This window comes from Ciona intestinalis, chromosome 7 (assembly GCF_000224145.3).
Source record: "Ciona intestinalis chromosome 7, KH, whole genome shotgun sequence".
Taxonomy (NCBI): Eukaryota; Metazoa; Chordata; class Ascidiacea; order Phlebobranchia; family Cionidae; genus Ciona; species Ciona intestinalis.
Window position 1 is genome coordinate 4778847 of NC_020172.2, and position 15476 is coordinate 4794322.

The 15476-nt window shown below is 34.4% G+C and overlaps 4 protein-coding genes across 5 annotated transcripts; 2 read left to right on the top strand and 2 right to left on the bottom strand.

Moving 5' to 3' along the window:
* The first annotated feature begins 282 nt into the window (after positions 1-282).
* Positions 283-7680, top strand: LOC100184680 (NF-kappa-B essential modulator). The gene is made up of 14 exons (XM_002128833.5): positions 283-373; positions 861-979; positions 1705-1801; positions 2431-2543; positions 2831-2933; positions 3380-3528; positions 3941-4010; positions 4277-4374; positions 4657-4735; positions 5146-5277; positions 5714-5818; positions 6175-6249; positions 6574-6666; positions 7089-7680. Exons 1-14 carry the CDS (start codon positions 338-340, stop codon positions 7155-7157), a joined length of 1338 nt encoding a protein of 445 aa, XP_002128869.1. The 5' UTR covers positions 283-337; the 3' UTR covers positions 7158-7680.
* LOC100180820 (platelet-activating factor acetylhydrolase 2, cytoplasmic) lies at positions 7625-9499 on the bottom strand. The gene has a single exon (XM_026834968.1). The coding sequence runs from the start codon at positions 9465-9467 to the stop codon at positions 8073-8075; it is 1395 nt and encodes a 464-aa protein (XP_026690769.1). The 5' UTR covers positions 9468-9499; the 3' UTR covers positions 7625-8072.
* LOC113474060 (platelet-activating factor acetylhydrolase-like) lies at positions 9409-11342 on the bottom strand. Its single transcript, XM_026834969.1, has one exon. The coding sequence runs from the start codon at positions 11134-11136 to the stop codon at positions 9919-9921; it is 1218 nt and encodes a 405-aa protein (XP_026690770.1). The 5' UTR covers positions 11137-11342; the 3' UTR covers positions 9409-9918.
* A 148-nt stretch (positions 11343-11490) lies between these two features.
* LOC100179982 lies at positions 11491-14906 on the top strand. 2 transcript variants are annotated; one of them, XM_026834971.1, is made up of 6 exons: positions 11491-11706; positions 12001-12188; positions 12900-13007; positions 13579-13758; positions 14056-14122; positions 14537-14906. In XM_026834971.1, the coding sequence occupies exons 1-5, from the start codon at positions 11684-11686 to the stop codon at positions 14106-14108; spliced, it is 552 nt and encodes a 183-aa protein (XP_026690772.1). In that variant the 5' UTR covers positions 11491-11683; the 3' UTR covers positions 14109-14122; positions 14537-14906. The 2 variants fall into 2 exon arrangements, with proteins under 2 accessions (XP_026690772.1, XP_002129138.1); XM_002129102.5 differs by having other exon boundaries at positions 11495-11706; positions 14056-14906.
* Positions 14907-15476: the final 570 nt, after the last annotated feature.

Here is a 15476-nt window from a genome sequence, read left to right on the forward strand (position 1 = left end):
AATTTGCATATATAGTGTTTTTATAGTGGTTTGGAAATTCCCATGTGACGCTTTGTAAATACTACTGAAAACAGAAACTTGTTCCGTGTTTTTGAAGTTTCCAACTTTATTGTTGTCATACTGCGAAACTACGATCGAATACATTTCTGTTTCTTTTTAAACCAGAAGAGTTATAATTAGTTTTGTAACAAAGCAGTGTACAGGATAATAACGCTACGTTTCTGCTTTAGCGTAATACCTATTTTTAGTTACTTTTTTAACAATTACTTTCATTGCTCACAGAGTTATTTAATTGCTTTATTAATCGTTTAAAATATTATATTGAGAAAAATTCGAGATGTCTACTCAGAGTTTATCGTCATACGACCCAGACGTGAGTTTTGTTTAACTTTTTATGGGATTTCTTAAGTTAATGTAAAACTAAAAATAATAGAGGTAACCTGTTAGTTAGTGCTTAGATGTGTGTTTATGTTTGGTGCTAGTGAAGACTGAAGAATCCCCCCCTACGTTTAACTACTGTCCCTGAATATGAATACCAACCTCTAACACTTCCCACCAGCCCAATCTGTAATGTACCGGAGGATTCTTCACTAGTGCCGCTTAATCTGTAACGACACAAAAGGCTCTTTACTATATTACGTGTTACAACGATTTTCGATGCCCCAAGAATTATTGAGTTATATTCATGATAACTTCTAAGCGGGCACAAGGTATATAAACCAAAACACCCGTATTTAAAGGACTTTTATTTTTTCCGTCACGCTAGGTGTTACGCCGAGTTTACCTCAATAAGTTACATATCGACTGTCATTACCTTGCCACGTAGAGATTACTAATTAACATTCGATCATTACTTGCAGCAACTAACAAGTGGAACGTACATGGGGTTGCCTCTACCATCCACTATGTTAAACTCGATGCTTAGTCAACTACTGGATAACCTTATAACTGGGAACCAGGACCTAAAACAAACTATCAAGTAAGTGCATGTTTTTTGTTACACTGTAAAGAAAATATAGATTTTTTAAAGTTTTAAGTGGTACCCTAGTTTAATAATTGGATTTCGAAGTAAAAGTGTCGCTACTGTCACATATTAGAATTTGTATTTTCTTGAGTCACAGTTATAATTGATTATCGGGCAAATGCACTACATATATATTTTGGCTCAGTTTGTTTGTATAGACACTCAACAGCAAGGTAAACCTTTGGTGCTAAAGTGTATGATGTTACCCTGTTTCAAAAGTTTTACTTCTAATGTTCTGTAAATATTGTTTGTTTTATACGTGTCTGTAGGTTCTGTTAATATGCAAATAAGATGGTGAATTTAGCTTTAAATTTGATGTTTGCTTAGTACATATATGTATAGTTTTATAATAAAGTCCTATCCATACTTTTGTTATTACATTTGTAAATGTTTTTAATATGTAAATTAAAATAAAACAGAAAAGAAATTGTGAATTTAGCCCCTTTTTGTATAATATAAACATAAATAACCTAAATTTATGTGAATAAGGTCAAATCTTATATATTGTATTTCTTACATACTTTTTAGTAGTGTATTATACTATGCAAATCAATTTTTATATATTTCCAATCAACCAGTTTTATGCATATATATATTTATTTAAATACTGGCCCATTTTTTAAAACCATAGTTTTATGTTATATTTTTTACTTTACAAATCTTTTCCAAATAATTCCCAGGGTCAACAATGAAGAATTGTATTCGAAATGTGAGTCATTGTTAAAATGGAAGAAAGACGTTGATGATAAAGTGAAGAAACTGTTCGATACCTGTGACGTAAGTTGTTTGGTTTACATCATTATAAAATTAAACTATGTTTTTATAGCTGTAGGTGCGAGTAGGTGTGTTGTTTAGATGATGTTTGAATCATATATATATAGTTTAGTTTTGACGTAAACACCTGTTGTGTGGTTGAACTTATAGGTTACAGATTTGAATATTTACTTGCAGTTATATGTCCAAGATCAAATTTAGTGGTGATAGTATATCTAGATTGTAGGCTGGTAGCACCCCGGGTGTTGGGGTAATAGACCCACATCCCAGGTCTTAGGTGTGCCTCACTAAAGACCTCACCCTTAAAGAATAGAATCTCTATTATTGAGTGTCTATAAACTGCCTCAGTGGGGTCTAGATGGTAGCACCCCGGGTGTTGGGGTAATAGACCCACATTCCAGGTCTCAGGTGTGCCTCACTAAAGACCTCACCCTTAAAGAATAGAATCTCTATTATTGAGTGTCTATAAACTGCCTCACCGGGGTATAGATGGTAGCACCCTGGGTGTTGGGGTAATAGACCCACATTCCAGGTCTCAGGTGTGTCATACTAAAGACCTCACCCTTAAAGAAAAGAATCTCTATTATTGAGTGTTTATAAACTGTAAGTACTTACTTAACTATGTATAACAGAGAGCTCGAGTTAAAGTGCAAAGCATGAAGGAACAGAACGCATTACTGCTTGGTGAAAACACACGACTAAAAATACAATTAGAACAACCAACTAATAAACCAGCAGAAAATGGGTAAGTTTGTAACAATAACACACATATAAGACCACTGCTGGTGTTGCTTGTAACCAATTATTTTGACTTATTTCATAGAAATGGCATCAAAATAGCCGTGCATTGTAAAAAGTTTGGCCGTCTTCACAGAACTAATTGTTTTTTACTGTATCGTAATGGTTCTAACTAATATGTTGAGGTTCACGACTCATGAGATACTTGGATTTTTTTGGTGTGTCTGTTTGCAGCACATCAACACTTTTCAAATTTTGTTTTTAATTGTTCCCTAACACCTTATTACATCACAGTGAGGTTGATGATGTCACAGAGGAACAAATGGTTGGAAATAGAATGGAAGAAACGCAAAGAAGATACATGCAAGTAGTCGGCAGTATTGAGAATCAATTAAAGGTAAAAATCATTCTTCTTTTGTAAAAAAGTCCCCTAGAAACAGCATACCGGCGTTTCAACATCCTATAGTTTAGCTGTACTAATTATATGGACACCTAAGGACACGGTAAAGCTGTTTTAGGCTGAAAACTGGGATGCTAAAAGAAAAACATGAAATGTTACACCTTTGTTTTAAAAGTTTTGGTTGTTGTACCACCTCATGCACCCCAGAAATATACTTGTTTAGTAACAAAGTTCCTGTTATAGCATACCAACATTTCAAGGTTCTATAGTTTAGCAGCCAAGTAAACTTTAGCTGTGCTGGGTTATATGGTCATAATTGAATCACTATCCCGAACACCCTTAAGGTTACATCAATACCATGCTAATCAATATGTTATCAGATTCAATTATCTTATTGGTTTACTGACATTGGTATTTTGATACCTTTTAATGCTTTGTCATAGGAGGTAATGGCAGAACGAGACACACTGAAACAAAGTTGTTTAAAACTTCGTAACGACAACCAGACGTTGCAAAGCACGATACAAAGTGATCGGATACAACTCGAGCAACTACATCAAATGCATGAGGATAAACAGTTGCTAGTGAACAGGTAGATACATATTTTGCGCTGTTGACTGTCATTTACCCTGATGAAGACGACCTTTATTGAATGTCCAATTGTCTTATGCGGATAAATGCCAAAAGATCTAGAAACAATGTAATATTCCTGGGTTTTAGAAATATATATAAATACTTTATTTAAAACAACATTTCAACTGCCATTGCCTGACTTATTCATGTGAATTACCATCTTCATTATATTGTGAAGTTAATTTGTATAATGAGACACTCTGCCACTTATTTTACATTCTGCAACATTTGTTTATTAGGATAAAACTAGCGTTTTCCTCTTTATAATTAAGTGTCAAAGTGTAAAGTTATAAGTGGCATTTACCTTATAGTATTAATACTATAATAAAACAAACAAATTATAACCCTATACAAAATTCCCTCTTTTTTAGAATTAATGGTTTAGAAAATGACATCGAACTGTATAAACGAAGACATGCAGATTCTGAGAAAACAGAGAAAGTAAGTTTGAAAACATTAATCGTGGGATTCAAATATATTTTCATAATATTTTCTTATGTTAATTTATTAATTTGTTTTATGTTTATTACTCATTAACAATGCTGCATGAGGGTTATTATATATATTGTGCACTGCAAGTATAGGTTTATATTGTTAATTTCACATATAAAATGGTATAAAAAATTTATTACAAATCTTTATTTTTTTTTTAAAGTCCATTTATTTATTTAATATGTAAGTTGTAATTTAGACTCTATATTCTTCAGGAGTTAAAACGACAATTCCATTCTCTCGTTGAAGAAAATAAAGTCTTTCAAAAACAAGGGTTGGATTTAAAACTTCAAAATGATGCTGCGAGAAAAGAGTAAGCTATGTTACACTGTAAATGATGTGCGAACACAGGGTGGCAAGGTGGGCAGGCAGATTTGGAATTCTGTGCACTGTGTTTGGCTTGAACCAGTGGCGAGGCAAGATTGGATTTTAGGGGTGCCCCCTTTTTTTAAAAAAAAGTTTAAACTTAAAGGTATATTTAGTACAGTGTTATTTACCATCTATTCCAACTTTTTAGTATTGACAAACTAAAAGCCCGAAAATTGCACCAACATGTATTTTATGTTTGAAACTCAATGTTTATTGTTTTTCACAGAATAAATGACCTAGGAATAATAATCAGTCATAAAAACGATCAAGTACAACAAGTTGAAAAGGAAAAACAAAATCTTCAGGTATTTTTCATAATATAAAATTAATAACATATAGATAATTTTGTTGGAATTATAATTTAGTATTTATTTCTGATTTAACAGAGCTTCAGTAAACAATTTTTCAAAAAAAAGATTAACAAAACCTTAGAATTTGATATTTAAAGACAGCCAATATTCATAATTTCATACTTTAACTTAAATTTGTTTTTATTTTGTGCTTTTACATTTTAGCGCATGCATTATTAAAAACTATATATATATAACTTTATATTTAAAACAAATACACCATTGCTGCCTAACATAATATACCTCATTTTCTAAATTAACTCTTACGGAATTTATTTTAACGCCTTATACAGATCACTTCATTGGGGTAAATGTCATTATACACAAGTATTTTGATATTTATAAGTTTGTTATTCATTTTCTAGGAAGCAAAAGACAAAATCATTTCTAAGCAAAAAAATGAAGTTCAAGAAAAATGTCGTGCAATTGATGATTTGTTCGTAGAGTACAATAATGTGCGGGAACAGAAAGATCGACTTACCGCAGAACACGCTTTGGTAAGAAAGGATGTTATTTTAATGGTGTATCATTGTACCTTATGCTTATTGTTACTGTAAAGTTATGACACGGGCATTTTTTTGTTTATGACATGGGTGTCTTTTTATACACCAGACACACATGGTGTATTCATACGCCTTATGCTCACTGTCGAGTTAAAACACGCGAGTTTTCTTATACACCAGACACACATGGTGTAATCATACACCTCATGCTCACTGTCTAGTTATAACATCGGTGTTTTCTTATACATCAAACACATATGGTGTATTCATGCACCTCATGCTCACTGTCAAGTTATAACATGGGTGTCTTCTTATACACCAGACAAACATGGTGTATTATACACCTTATGCTCACCGTCAATTTTTAACGCCTGTATCTTTATGCACCTCATATTTTTGCTTAGTTCTAACACACATCCTTATATTACAGTGGAAAAGTCAACGTTCCGAATATGATAATGTTTACGCTCAACTTATCTGTGCAGAGGAATCTTTGCAGAAGAAAGATCGAGAAATCAAAGAACTCGGTGAACAGGTTGGTTTTATAGCTTTAATCTCAGGTGCTTGGGCTCCAGATTAAAAAGCTTATTTGCGGGTGGAGGAACATTTATTACAATATTTGTTGCTTTAATTTTTGTCTTAAAATTTTTTTCTCAAGTTTACCTTAATGTTTGCGCTAATTTTGAAGGTTTAATCCAGCAGTATTGATTACAAAGGTCATTTCTTTCAATGTGGCTGGGGCTTGGGTAGTCACCTAATTCACTAATTGCTATTGTTCCAACCGAGTGGTCACTAATGGGTTCCAGGTCACATAACAACGCACATTGTAGAACCTCCCAGCATATTCTATTTCAGTATTTGACATAATAACAATTTGTTTGTGTATTTCAGGTTAAAAAAGAAGGAAAAGAAACTTTGATGAAAATGAAAAAGTTGGAAGAAAATGTCTCGTTTTTCAAAGCACAGGTTCCAACATTCGTTGCAATAAATTGTGTTATAAAGTTTTTTGCCAGAAGATGGATTATATATAGTAGGGTGGGGGGGAAAACGAGACACCTTTAGCAAATAATATCCAAATATCCTAATTGTGTTTTAAACAATTAACAACAGTCTATGTGAATCTCAAAGGAGAGGGTTTTATAATTCTTTGAATGTTTTTCGTTTACAATCAAATGGCACGAGAAACAAACAAATAAAAGAGTCAGTTTATTCTTATACACCGAACACATCTGAAGTAGATGATTAATAGTGCGATGTACTTTATATATTTGCTGACATTGTAATATTAAGGCGGATGTATTTCGGCAAGATTTTCTCATTGAAAGGGAGGATAGGGGGAAACTGCACGACACAAATCTGCAGCTACAAGCTTCGTTATACGAGGTAAGGGTTATAATTGAATATGTTCGATAAGGTAGCGTCTATTTTAACAGATTAGTGTATGGCGTGTAACACTATTTAATTAAATATTGTGCAATTTACATGTGGCATTGGATGGTAGTAACTCCTTTTTCACCTACTGATTTAGTAGAACCAAATCTGACAATATATAGTAGGGTGGGGGTCATATATAGTACTTTATGTTTCGAATGGCGAAATACTGGATACACTCTGTCTACATTTTTTTCATACCAGATAAGCCATTAAAAGATTATTCACATTATGCCTGGTCCCAAAAGTGACAGAATATTTAATTAATCACCACATCGAACTATAAAACTGATATGAAAAAATATAGTGGATTTCGATGTTTTTATTATGTATGGTAGCAGAACTAACAGAATACTTGCATTTATTTGACACAGAAAGAACGAATTGTAGATCAGTTGAAGAATCAGCTTGAACAGTACAGATATGATGCAATGAGAAGATAATAATAGTGGTGATGGTGGTGGAAGCTATGGGATGGGTGGTATACCATTTCTATGTTTGTTGGTATACTATTTCTATAAACTGCCCAACATTTTTAACATTATTTTAAGGAAAGCTTATTTTTTGTGTTATGTTAATGTACTATTTCTATGTTTCATTGGTATACTATTTCTATGAACTGCAGATAATTTTTAACAATATTTTGCAGAAGCCTATTTTGGCAGATTTCTATGTTATTATACTATTTCTATGAAAAAGATAAATTTGAAAAACATTGTATAATGTTGGGTTCGCAAGAGAGACTTTTAAACCTATTGTTATGCAAGCTAGTTGAATATTAATTTAAAGCTGCATAATTAGTACAACTGTATTTTAAATAACTTTTAAAATTTAAAAATGCTACTTCATAAAAATTAGCAAGTCTTCGCCTTTTAAAAACTGCAGTGTCAGTAATTTTGTTTTTCTTCAATTTTTCTTATTAAAAGTATGCTTGTGTAAGTGGTTAAATACTAAGTTGGCAACATTGAAAGATTTTGAGTGTAATTATTGCGAGAGAATAGTTGAAGAAACGCTGCATAAAAGTAGCTGGAAACACTGGCAACATTTGCAGTAATGCCAGGTTGAATTCAAGTGCTTATACACAAGATGCAAGGTGTAATGATTTCGTTACTATAGTTCTGTTGGGTAAGATGGGTACCGTTAGGTCCTTAATTTCTTAATCATGTTTTTAACAATTAACAATGCTCTTTTAGAGTTTTGCAATAATGTTATAATCATGTAAATATTCTTTGTTTAATATCGAAAGAGAGTAAAACCTGGACCGTCTTACCCCTACCCTACTATACAGACAATTGCAATAGTGCTTCTCTATAAAGTCAAAAAGGTTTGGAAACCCGAAATTTTTATCTTAAATTAAACTAGAAGGGGTATATAGGCCTATTGCAGGAAAAAAAAACTTCATAATTTGTTTTCTTCAATTCCCTCAACGCTTCTTTTGATTCCTCAATCTTGCTCTCATCCAGTTTAAGATTTGATCCTCTGATAATGCCATCCTCATTTTCTTGGATCAAACTCTCCAAGTCTCTTCCGAACTCAAGTCCGAGATGTTTTCCGATAAAAGCGCGGACTATTTCGTTGTTCAGTTTCGCGACTCCTACAGGATCTGCCGTTCCTGAGATTCCAATTGACTTTGAGAAGAAGTGGGATCGTAATAACAAAGGAAAGTCACACTGTGAGTGGTGGGAAGTTCCGACAAGGGTTATTATTTCTCTTTGAGCTTCTATATTGAAGGTGTTTGAATCTAATTTCCGCATTTTTGCAACATTCGACGGCCATTGGAAAGTTTCACTGTTGATGAACAGAAATGGGACAGGGTTAATGGTCGCGTACATTGTTTTATCAAGAGGATACATCCAAGAGTCTAACCCAATTCCGACTTTAAATCGTTCATCCATTGATAATGCAGCAACTGCCGTACCCCCTCCAAAAGAATGTCCCAAAACTGCACATTTTTCGAGGTCGAGGGCATTTTTGAATTGATGTAGATTCTCATTTCCTTCAACAGTTTCCAAATTACCTTCGTTCAAAAGTTGCAGAATGTCAAGAGTTTTACAGCATTCTGCCGCTCGATGGCGCACTTGTTTGTTCCGACACTCATGCTCTGCAGGTTCCCCTCCACTAACTTTGTGAAATGGGAGCCATTTTTTCTCAACAACTTTTTCAGAATCCCCACTTTCCAGGTTTACTTTCTCTTCTAAATAATAAGTTGCAGAAGCCGATTTATCTGAATGCTCAATGGAAGCAACCAGTGTTCCATACGAGGCAAGATCAGTGCATACATTACTATATGTTGTGCGTATACCACCTAGGCCATGGGAAAACAAAACTACCGGCAGTTTTTGGACACTTTTTGGCATCTGAAGATCGCCGTTCCAACTTACAGGTATCCTTGTACTTGAGAAAAACCAACGGAACAACCACGAGAATGAAGGTATGTTAACAAAACTTGTGAATCCACTAGCGTACTCCTTGCATGGCAGCCATAGTGGGTTTTCACTAGAAACTGCCTCTTGTGGTTTGGTTGGGTAATACAAACGAAATAAACAACGGTCTTCCCCACATTTTGTGCTGACGTCGAAACAACCAACGGAATAAGGCCCCGAGGGCTTGGGTAATACTCTGGTCATTCGAATTTTACACAGCTGTTTAATCTTTACCTCTAACTGTATATAGTTATTATTTATTCCCCAATTGCTGTATACATGAAACAAGTTTGTTAGTAAAAACAACATTGTAGGTAACTCGCAGAGCATAATGTTAGCAGTGCAAAATAACAAAAAAGCATGACATCACAATGAGGTATGTTGTGTTACATACAACATTATGATGTAATACAGGAGATACACGGTTACATAATTATAAAGGTGTTAGCATTTTGTAAAAGCAAGGTATATTGTTAATGCGAGGTAACGTTACAAAATAAAACCTGAAAACACCGGCAATATAAGGTTCATTACATAGGGCAACCAAATGGCATCGTATCTTAATGCATATATTAAAGAATTTAAAAATATGCTGTGTAAAACATTCTTAGTGCAATAGCTGATTGTGATAATGAAGTTTTAGTGAAGAAGAGAAAAATAGTGCAAGGATTTGTAAAACTATATATTCATGCTGAAGAGTGTTCTCGGATGCATCAATGGAGAATTCTTAATTATAATAAAGCTTTTTTTTGCTTCTTGGACGAATGTTTTATTTCTTTTTTTAGAGTTCATTTCGTTTCAATTCTCTCAACGCTTCTTTTGATTCCTCAATCTTGCTTTCATCCAGTTTAAGATTTGATCCTCTGATAATGCCATCCTCATTTTCTTGGATCAAGCTCTCCAAGTCTCTTCCGAACTCAAGTCCGAGATGTTTTCCGATAAAAGCGCGGACTATCTCGTTGTTTAGTTTCGCGACTCCAAGAGGTTCTGCTGTTCCTGTGAAATGAATAAGCTTTGCAATAAAACGAGACTTTACAAAAAGAGCAAAGTCAGTCTGAGACAAATGAGAGGTTCCAGCCAACGTGATAATTTTTCTCTCCGCTTCTATGTCAAAGGTGTCCGAATCCAATTTTCTCATGTCTTCAACACTTTCAGCCCATTGGTAATTCTCGCTGTTGATGAACAGAAAAGGAACAGATTTGATGTTGGTGTAGATCTTCTGATCAAGAGGATACATCCAGGAGTCTAACCCAATCCCGACTTTGAATCGTTCATCCATTGATAATGTAGCAACTGCCGTTCCCCCTCCAAAAGAATGTCCCAGAACTGCACATTTTTCGAGGTCGAGGGCATTTTTGAACTGATAAAGGTTCTCATTTCCTTCAACAGTTTTCAAATTGCCTTCGTTCAAAAGTTGCAGAGTGTCGAGAATTTTGCAACATTCTGCCGCTCGGTGGCGAACTTGTTTGTTTCGATGTTCTTGCTCAGCAGGCTCCCCTCCACTTACCCTATGGTATTGAAGCCATTTCTTTTCCACTATTTTCTCACCCACTTCGTTTTCCTTTTCTTCGAAATAATAAGTTGCAGAAGCCGATTTATCTGAATGCTCAATGGAAGCAACCAGTGTTCCATACGAGGCTAGATCAGTGCATACATTACTGCAAGTAGTTTTGTTGCAGGCCAGGCCATGGGAAAGCAAAACTACTGGCAGCTTGTCAACACTTTTTGGCATCTGCAGATCGCCATTCCAGGCCACAGGTATCCGTAACCCGGAAAAGAACCATCCAAAAAGTCGAGACAACGAAGGTATTTTCATAACGTTCGTAAAGCCTGCAGCATATTCGTGGCAGGGAAACCATAACGGGCCTTCAGTAAAGGCCGAATCGAATTGTTTAGTCGGGTAATACATACGAAATAAGCAACGGTCTTCACCATATTTTGTTGTTATGTCAAAACTGCCAACTTGAAACGGTCCAGATGGTTTGGGCAATTGTCTCATTTTCGCACGATTCTTAACAATGCTGAATAGGTTGTTGATAATTTAGCGAACGTACTCGTAAGTTTAAAACTTTGTAATGAACACATTTCTGCTGCTACTGCGTATTTATTCGCAAAATAGCCACGTAGCCTAACGTTAGTATTATGCAATCTTAAGACACACAGTCACAGGGCGTAACTCGTGAGTGTTTGTTTACAAATTTCACGTGATCTCGTGACGTCATTTTAAAGGAATAACTTCTAATATTTCGTTTTTTTAGCATGAATTACCAATTTTTAGACAATTTTATATTTTTGTTGTTGTACTTCAAACAAAACAAACGGAAATTATATTCGTTATGTATCTTAGTATGATTCTATCATAGATATGTAAACATATATTAAGGTATTTATGATTCTATTAAAATGTAGTTCGCACATTAGGGATAGCACCGTGGTTTTTCCCAAGTAAACTTCCTATTTTTTGACTAACGCGAAATTACGACATATTTCGCAACACAACCGCTGAAGGATTTTTATCGTTGCCTTTACCTTTTAATGCATTCTCGATGAGCTCAAACACTGTAGATAGGTAAGAAACTTTTTTATTTGAAAGTCTCGTCTTTACTGATTTTTTTAATCTCTGTCGTTTTGCTGCTAAATGAAAATAGTTAAACAAAGACACACACAAAGTTACATACATGGTAGCGTATGTGAACGGGTACGACTGTACGAGGGGTATGAAACAAAAAATCGGTGGTATACCCACTGTCCTTGCCTTGCCACTAGAATAAATAAGTCACATTCATTCACTCAATGGTCATTTTTTCAAACTCCTGTAAGTTTTTGTAAAAAAGCTGGTAAATAAAGAATTTGTTTTTTACAGAAATAACAGAGTGGAGTCCCAGATACCTCGTATTTTTAACAAATACATCAAGGAATGCAATGCTGGGCAGTGGCTGAAGTTCATTAGGATTCTTGGTCTTTCAGAACATGATATACAAAACCATAGAATGGGCAATGATATGTATGAGTGGAAATATCGAATGCTGGACAGATGGAAAATGGTCGTCGGTAAAGTGTTTTATTACTATGGCTTTATATTTTAAAATATACCATATTTGCTACAACTTTTTAGTTGTACTGTATTATTATAATATCATATAATAATACCATGTTTACACCAGAGCCATAGAAATACCGAGTAGTCCAACCCATTGTTACGTAAAACACAAATTGAACGGCAATTTGGGTCCAAAATAACACAGTAGGTATAGGGAAAATGTATGTTTTTCGGTAAATTACAGAATTATAGTAAATTACAGAAAACAAATTTAAAGGTTGAAAAATGTAAAAAACATCACCACATTTGCTTTATTTTGGACACACATAGACGGCAGTTGGACTACTCGGTGTTTATACGACTCTGGTTTACACTACATACATACGGCTTATAAATGGTTATAAAGGATTTTTGTCTAGAAAACAAAGAACATTCAGAGAATTATAGAACTATGTCCTCTTGACTCCCATAGACCGTTGTTAATTGTTTAAAATACGCTCAGGATATTTGGAATTTTTGTGCTAAATGTGTCTCGTCTTCTCCCACCCTACTTGGTATATCACAAATCTTGAATAGTTCATTTCGTATTTATCTCACTCTTATTCCGAGTTCTGATGCAATGTAACAATATATAAAAAATAGATATCCAATGTAGTGAAACACTGCCTACTAGAGATATCTATAGAGGCCGAGAGTAAAATCATTTTTGTAATGTAATACAGGTAACAGAACAGATGTTCAATATGAAGCTTATTTAAAAGAAGCCTTAGATGAAATTGATTTAAGAACACCATCCAACCTTCAATATGATTATTCAACTCTGAACCAAAGTATGAAAGTTTTATTTGTACAGTTACAAGTGTGGTAACTTGAACTTGGCACAAGATGTATAAAATATAAAAAAAAAAAACACCCGTGTTATGATAACCTTCATTGCTCTTCCAGGAGCAATTAAATAAGACTAAGTTATATCTATTTATTCATTTATTCGTGGTTTATTCTTTTTTTCTAACTCTCTGGCACACTGCTGTTTCCCTCTAGTTCAGGTTAACTGCATTTTGTTGTTGTTGGGGTACCGTTTACGCAGTTTAAAAAGTATATTTATGTATTGCATTGTAACTTCTTACTTTATCCTCGAGTGGCCGGAAAACGACAATTGTTAAGCACGGATGTTCTAGGAGGGGAGGGGGGGGGGTATTTTTTATGTGTGGCTGATAATTTGGACAACCCATTAGTGACCACTGGGTTGAAGCAATTGCGATTAAATGTCTTGCCCAAGGACACATTCGCCCACAATGGTAGCAGCGAAGAGCCTATTAACATGTATTTTTAACTGTTTATAAATTTAACATGACAGCAGCAAGACCTTATTCATTCGGATAACTCTTCTTTTAATTTCAGACAAAAGGTTTGCACAAGTAGCCTACAACTTTATAGACAGACACTCGTCAAACTTTTTATCAATTATGAACGAACAGCTGCATGAATATGACATCAGACACCTAAAAGATGAACATCATGATAATAACTTGGAAATGATGTATCAGATGATACTCAAGTTGCAAAAGAGTCAACGAATGAGTAAGTTGTAGTGAAAATGTAATGAACCAACGCCGGTCTACATCTCAGGTTACATGGCGTCTCATGCTTTAAAACCTCAAGTTCTGATGTTTAACATATTTTCGCTGTTGTTGCGTAACTTGTTTTACTGCTACTTCCCATCTTTTGATTCTTAAACTATCTGTAATACACCTTTTTCATGTAAATATACCAAAGAACAGTAGAGGAGCTTATTATTAATTTATCGTTTGGTTGCAGTGGTGTCTGTATAACCTGCTAAATCCATTTTTCAAAAACTAAATTTATTTTATTTTTTAGGTAATGAAGAAATGGAAAACTTCTTTAGTCAAAATCATAATCGATCAGTTTGAACTGTTTGGAGCCAGTAAGTGACTTTCTCCTAATGCCTTTGTTTCTGTGTATATAACAATCCTCTTTGTTTAATCTCAATAGTATTTTCAGCAAGAATAAAGGTAACTTGGTTTATTCTTACATGGCAGAGCAACTACAGTTGTTATAACAAAGTTGTTCTGTTTCAAACACCTCTTGCCTGCTTACGAGTTACCAACTATATCTTTGTGGGTGATTATTTTTTCTGTATTGCTGACAATTTGGACAACCCAATAATGACTACCAGGTTGTACGTTTACTTATGTAGTCTTGAATACTCTTTAAACTATAGATTATGGACCACACTCTTATTGTACAGTTAATGCTATTACAGTGCCTATTGCTACTATGTCAGTTTTATAAACATGTATTTTAGTTCTGTGCTGTTAATAATGATGTTTTTGAATAGTTGCAAATCTCAATACTACACGAGATTTCATTCGAAAATGTAAGCTATGGTATAACTGTAATTAAAGTAACAGAAAAAAATGAATATTTTGTAAAGTTTTTGCATCTGCTGTATGTGTGTTATTGGTGCTTGTTAAAACTACAAAACTGTGAAATTACCACCGAAAATTCAATTGAACTATGCATAACTTTTTAGGCCAAATTTGAAACTATCAGGTTGTTGAGCATATTTTTCTAGAAACATATCATTTTGCTTTTATTAACACTCTGTAAAACATTCTTTATTTGACTTGACTTGTAACTTTTTTAATGCTGGCTTTTCTTGTACATATCATATCCATACCTGCAATATATATTGGAATTTACATAGCATTAATGTTTATTCCATCAAATTTGAGTTTCAGTTACCAGTTCTTCAGTTACCAGTCTTGTAATTGTATATTCTATGTGGGTGAGATCTTACAGCGTGGCACGATATGTGGCCTAGGATTTAGGCCAAAGTTGGCACATTAACCAACACCCAGGTTGCTACAATCCAATAGTGACCACTGGGTTGGAGTAATGTCTGTTAAGTGTCTTGCCCAAGCACAAATGGTACCAGTGTTGAGCATTAAACCCAGTATCCTTTGGCTACAGTGCATAGCCATGGTGCTGGACTTGAATGAATATGAAGGAATGTAACTTACTTTATCCTCGCGTGGCGGAAAAACGACAGTCGTTATCACACGGGTTTAACACCTTGTGCCAGCTTACGAGTTACCATGTATGTTACTTTGTGGGTGTTACTGTGTAACTGTTTAAATAGGCAACAAGAAAGTTCTCTTTTTTGTTACTTTACTATTTGAAGTTTTTTCAATGCTAGTGTGTTTGTTCTTCAGTGTGAAGTGCTATAAACTAGGTAGTGAGGTTGTTCTTCAGTGTGAAGTGCTATAAACTAGGTA

Excerpts from the sequence above, each read along its gene's own strand:
- LOC100184680 (XM_002128833.5), top strand. The coding sequence starts at position 338 with ATGTCTACTCAGAGTTTATCGTCATACGACCCAGAC. Across the intron at positions 4,375-4,656 it reads AATGATGCTGCGAGAAAAGA|AATAAATGACCTAGGAATAA; the intron begins GTAAGCTATGTT and ends TGTTTTTCACAG. Across the intron at positions 6,250-6,573 it reads TCTCGTTTTTCAAAGCACAG|GCGGATGTATTTCGGCAAGA; the intron begins GTTCCAACATTC and ends TGTAATATTAAG.
- LOC100180820 (XM_026834968.1), bottom strand. The coding sequence starts at position 9,467 with ATGCTCTGCGAGTTACCTACAATGTTGTTTTTACTAACAAACTTGTTT.
- LOC113474060 (XM_026834969.1), bottom strand. The coding sequence starts at position 11,136 with ATGAGACAATTGCCCAAACCATCTGGACCGTTTCAAGTTGGCAGTTTT.
- LOC100179982 (XM_026834971.1), top strand. The coding sequence starts at position 11,684 with ATGAGCTCAAACACTGTAGATAG. Across the intron at positions 12,189-12,899 it reads CAGATGGAAAATGGTCGTCG|GTAACAGAACAGATGTTCAA; the intron begins GTAAAGTGTTTT and ends AATGTAATACAG. Across the intron at positions 13,759-14,055 it reads GCAAAAGAGTCAACGAATGA|GTAATGAAGAAATGGAAAAC; the intron begins GTAAGTTGTAGT and ends TTTATTTTTTAG.